Below are 6,000 nucleotides of genomic sequence, written 5' to 3' on the forward strand. Positions count from 1 at the left end.
ACTACAATGTGGGAATAGATGTACCAAATGTGCCTCCAACGATATATGCCTTGCATGTGGCTGTGGTGTCAAATGTACTTCTTTAGGTTTTTGTACTTAACATAATAATAAAGATAGTAACCCTAATGACTCTGTCAAATTTCGAGTCTTTTATCTAAGATATATTTGAATTAGAACTCTGTATTTTGTGCTTAATGTTGTATGATTGTGAAGAATTTGAATAATTTTGTGATATTTTGAACCTTAGTGGTCTTGTATGTTCCTCATGTACCACTCTCTCGATAAGGTATAGATATGACATGGTGTTATAACAAAAATAATTTGATTCATGATATGATAAAGAAGGAAAAATTGATGTGCCTTGAGCTAGTTCAATCGAATAAGATTAAAAAATATGATAAAAATGCAAACACGACTGCTCATGTGACACTCGAGTAGTGGTCGAACTATTACACAGCTGCTGAAGTGCCCGAGGCATGGACAGCAAGAGGCATTGTCCTTAAAAAGATGCTCGAGCAGCCAGCGTGCGTCTAACAAATGGTGTAGCAACGATTTTTTCCCTTTGTTTTGTTTTGACTCTTTCAAGACTTAAACTATCAACTTCGACTCTTTAACTTTAATTACAATTTAATAAACTATGATTTTAAATACAGAACGAATTAATTACAATTTGGACCTAACTCAGATGGTGCTAAAGTTTATAAGCAGCTCGACCTATATTTCAGATAACTTTACATCTCCTTAATGAACAGTGATAACCATATTGACTTCGATTTGGCATATTCTTTTTACCTGAAAATACACAGGAATTGACGAGAAAATACAACGGAATGTGCTACTACACGATGGTTTTGGTATTATTATTTGCATTTTTCATTTGTTTCGCTCAAGCAGATCAGCATCTGAGCACCAAAGAATGTGAAAATCTGGGTTTCACAGGCCTCGCTTTATGCTCCGATTGCCACACCTTTGCTGAATACATCAAAGATCAAGGTATTTATAAGATTTCTATGTATATGTTTTCTTCCAGTTGTTTTAGTTTCTGGGTTTCGCAGAGGGATTCCTTTAAATCGTGTTTGTGTGCAATTTTTTGCTTGTTTTCTTGATTTATTGTTTCCAAATTTGGATCTTTTAGATATGTATGTATAATCTAGAAGCGCCTTTGGTAGCATGGAATTGGAATTACAGAATTGTTTCTTTCATATTGGTATTGATTTTACGAATTCCTCTAAATTGTGTGAGCGTGTTTTATTTTTATATTGTGGGTATTAAAGTAATAATATCGGCAACGAAGAGTTTAATCTTTGGGGTTTCTCTAATTTATGGAAATTTTATTGTTTTCCTTGGACGTGCTAATTCTCTGCTATTATGCAAAGACACATTTTGCTGAGGACTAAAGAGCAATTTTTTTGCACTTATTGTAATTTATGGTAATATACACTGTAAATTGTTAATGGCATCTTGCTTGTCTAACCAGACGTTCTTTGTTGATTTATTGGAGATTGTGTGCATTGCAGCTCTGGTGTATATGTAAATAAGTGTGTGTGAATTATGTTTTTTTAAAGATCTATGCTTTATCTCCAGTTCTTAGTTTCTCAATCATCGAAGATTCTTATTTATTGATTGCAAATAGTTCCTTATTATTCTGGATAATTGTTGCCTCTGAAGCTGCACTATTCTATTTTAAGGTTGCCTTTCTACTTTTTATTTTTGCTAGAACATCAATTCATTGACCTAAAAGAATGAAAAAAACTCATAGTTTCTCATTTTTTAAGTTGGGTTGGTCACCTGAAATAGTCTGGTAAAAATTTATTATTATTAATCAAGACATATGGAACGAAGCTAATCTGAAAATAATGTGCTGTCGTTTGTGGATATTCAAGAAAAGTAGAGGTACTTTGATTCTGGAGACTGTTATTCACATGGGAAATCTGTTTTGCCATATCTTCAGAATCATTAGAGTAGATTTGCGACCCCCACCTGTTTCACATATTGAAGGATAAAGTAGAGTTGGGATGAAAAAGTTTGTAATAAAATCTGGTACTGAGTGAAAGTTGAGACTGCTTAAGAGGTCCAATGTGTATTGAGTGAAAGTTCAGACTATTTAAGAGGTCCAGTTTGCATATAGCCGGGTTAGTGCATCAAGAGTTGTCATTTTCGGCTTAAAATTTAGATGAGACTAGACTTTCAATATCCATGATCTTGATAGCTAGCAAGCGTCTTCCAAGAGTCTATTTGAGTTACTTATCTATAGAGTACCCAAGATGATCCCATCAGTACCACATACCTATTTTCTCTATGTCATGGCAACCAAGACATAAACTTCTATGCCCCTGTCAGTATGCACTGCATTACGCTCAAAAGCAGGAAAAACTGGCACTAAACTATAGAATACTCTTCTGTGCCAGTGTCCATCTGAAAAATGTGCACTGGATGTTTGATAAGCCTCGCTTCACTATGGATAGACAATTCAATTTCACTTCAAGTTTAGTTATTACCATCAATGAAAAAATTTATGGGATCAAGACAAAGTTACCTACAACCTGGATTGTTTCGAGAACTGGGACTAAAAAAGAAATGCTGAATGCTGCTTAAATTTGAAATGCTCAACTTGATTCACCCAATAAAGGGAATGGTTTAGGTTGTAGTCACATTGGCCTGATCTCCTGGACTTGATGGCTTCACATTAGCCTTTTTCTGTCATTGCTGTGAGGTAGCGGGTATAAAAAGTATCAAAGGGGACAAAGGTTGTTTTGAAAAGAGTTTAAATTATTCCTTTGTGGCTTTGTTGCCGAAGACAAAAAGGGATATGAAGTCAGAGACTATAGCAATCAGCTTGACTGATGGTGCTGAAGTTATTGCAAAAAGATCTAGCTCTTGGAATGAAAACAAGTGTTGATCGCATTCTTACTTTTTCTTAGGATGCCTTTGTGAGGGGCAGGCAGATTTTGGATATAAAGTTACTACTAATGAATTTTTGGATTATACATTCAAAGAGTGATACAAATTGCTCTCTCTGAACTTGATTCTGAGAAGTTTGAGTTATGACCATGTTGACTCGAGGAGTGTGTGGGTGTTTTGGAGCTAAATGAAGACATTTTATCTTTCTCTGCTAGTTTATCGTCGAATTCTCCATTTTTGTTGAATGGACCTCTTGCGGCTTTTATAGAAATTCAAGGGGCATTGTATGAGGAGCTCACTTATCTTCCCTCTTATTGTTGATGGGCATATAAGCATTTACAAGCTAATGAAAAAGGTTAAGCATAGGATTCTTAATTAGGGGTTTCAGCCCTTGTTGATATATGAAGTATGGATATTCTTAAGGTGGATTGTTGATGTCAGCATATATTGTTTTTATATTTTTAAAAATTTTTAACAACGCGAATTCACAAATTTGTGTAAATTTTTTGACTTAAAATTATGAAGTATTTAATTATTTCAAAAGAAATGTGTTAAAAATGTCAAATTAGTTTAAATCTACGGACTTCATATTGAATTTTTGTGTTATATCTATCTAACGTAAGTAGTATTGGACAATCCTTGATTCAAAAGGTTTTACATGCAAGTTTCGAAATCAGAGCTAAAAATGGTATTGATGTTATTGAAAAACTAAAACTAAAATTAAAGAATTCTAATTGACTTTCTTTGTCCTTTTTTTCAAGTGTTAGCCTCTCCGTGGCCCATGTCAATTTCTGGGCTTCATAGGTTCTGATCAGGTTGAATGTGTTTGTTGGCCATCTTCAGTTCATTGATGATGTCATTGTGCTTTATGGTGATTAGAGTCAATTGTGGTCTATGGAATGTGTCGTGTGGTTTGAGACCTGAAGTTATATGAATTTAGCATTCCCTATGGAAAGTGCCAAATTTAATGAGTTGGTAGATATTCTATGATGTAAAGTGGGATAAGTACTGATCACTTAATTGGCTAGCCTTTGGAATCTTATTTCAAGTTTGTTGATGTGTGGAATCCTATTGTGGAGAATTTAGGGGACCAGTTGGCTAGCTGAAAAAGTTTTAATTGTCAAAGGAAGGTTATTGAATTTACTCAAGAGTAAGCTACCAGCCTCCCCATCTTTTTCCATGTCCTTATACAATGTTCTTGTCTCTGTTACCAAGAGACTGGAGAGGCTTCTGAGGGACCTCTTTTGGGAGGTTTAAGAAAGTATCATTTAGAGGAATGGGATGTTGACCCGGAGAAATTTAAATTTGGAGATTTCAGAATAAGGTATCTTGGCACTTCTGGTCAAGCTAGGGCTGGGCACAGTCCAATTCGGTTTGGTTCTCTTTAGAACTGAACCAAATAAAAAATTTCGGGTATTTAGTAAGGGAAACCGTCGAGTCCAAATATAATTATAGAACCATTCGGGTTCAATTTGGTCCGGTTCGGCTTGGTTTAGTACCATAATTACATTTTTTAACATTTACAACAACACTACATAAATATAACTAATAACATATTCAATCATAGCTTTTACAAATTAACGAAGTCCAATTCAAAAACATATAAATAACAAGTTGTCTAATAAGATTAATTTACCAACATATACAAATATCAAAAAGTAGATACTAATACTAAAATAATGGCAATTCATACCAAAAAGTAGATACTAATACTAAAAAATTAGAAATGAAACAAATAATTGGACCAAAAAATTTGATTTAGAAATTGGTTGAGTTGGGTCAAGCTAGCTAGGCTAGGGCTTGGAATATGGAGTATCAATTAATCACCTAATTAGTTAATTTGTTTAGAAAAAATTAAAATAATTTGATTTATTCAATATAAGAAAAAAATTAGGATGATTCGATTCTTATTCAATTCTTGGTCTAAAATCGAGAACCGAACCGTACCCGTCGGTTCTCGATTTAGATACCCATTCGGGTATTTAACTTGAGAAGAATTGTCTGGTTCGGTTCGGTTTGAGAGTTTTGCCTAGCCCTAGGTCAAGCTTTCCTGTGGAAACTGTTACTAGATTTTCCAATAAACTATGAAGAAGGATTATCGGATATAAATGTGATAGGGAGTAGAGAGAATTGAATACTAGAGCATGCACTGAACCTTATTATTATGGTTTATGGGGTATAAACATAGTAGCTGATTTTTCCAAGTTCATTGGTTTTACAAATGGGGATGGTCAAAGTATCAGGTGTCGGCTGGATCTACAGGGTCAAATGTCTGATTCTGAAGGGCTTAATGGGGTTGGGATGTGGACACCATTCCCATGTTTTATTGCCCATGTTGTATATTCATCGGAGTTATGCAGACATGAAAGAAAGGGGATGCATCTTTTCTGTTAAGTCTTTATTTATGTTGCTTCTCAAGAGACAATTAATCCTTTTTCCTGGAAGGTGGTTTGGAAAAGGCATCTTTTCTGTGGAGTCTATTTTTATATTACTGAATCTTTTTGGAGTGGCTGGTCAATACCTCAGACAGTGTGTTGTCTGTTGGAAGGTCGGAGTCTTAGGGACAGTTCAAAGGTCGCTAGACGAACTTAGACTGTAGCAAAATATTGTGTGATGTGGGCTATTTGGAGAGAATGAATACGGAGGCTTTTATGAGGATTGATAACTCAAATTTTCAGCTTGAGAGTAGTTTTGGTTCGTTGTGCCCTTTGTTTTGGTGCTTACAGGCTATTCTTTCTTGTATTTATTAGAATCTAGATTATGGATAATTTTAAGAGTTTTCATATACGCCTTTATACAGGACTTCGTTCCCCATTTTCTGTTGTCAACTTACAAAACTTCTTAGGAAGTTCTGATCTCCTATTAGAATGTATCGAGGTCATAAAAGTCATGGCATTATGATCCAAAACGAGCAAATAGGGAAACCAAATACTGGAAGGGGTCATATGACGTCCGGTAAAATATAATTTGCAATACATATCTAGAAAGTGGTTTTATCGATGAATATTATGTGTAATTCTGATGGGTCCTTTTCAATACCTTATCGTTATAAATTTCTTTCCCTTTGGGTTTGGTGGTTTTTAATTTCCTTTTTTTTTT

At 34.6% G+C, this 6,000-nt stretch overlaps 1 protein-coding gene across 1 annotated transcript in view; it reads left to right on the forward strand.

Moving 5' to 3' along the window:
• Positions 1–682: 682 nt before the first annotated feature.
• LOC111393586 (selenoprotein F-like) overlaps positions 683–6,000 on the forward strand; it is an 8,391-nt gene continuing 3,073 nt past the window's right edge. Inside the window, exon 1 of the mRNA XM_023019190.1 lies at positions 683–993. Within this exon, the coding sequence (XP_022874958.1) occupies positions 831–993 (163 nt within the window). The 5' untranslated portion in view covers positions 683–830. The remainder of the gene's footprint in view (positions 994–6,000) is intronic.

The sequence above is a fragment of the Olea europaea genome, chromosome 4 (genome assembly GCF_002742605.1).
Source record: "Olea europaea var. sylvestris chromosome 4, O_europaea_v1, whole genome shotgun sequence".
Lineage (NCBI taxonomy): Eukaryota > Viridiplantae > Streptophyta > Magnoliopsida > Lamiales > Oleaceae > Olea > Olea europaea.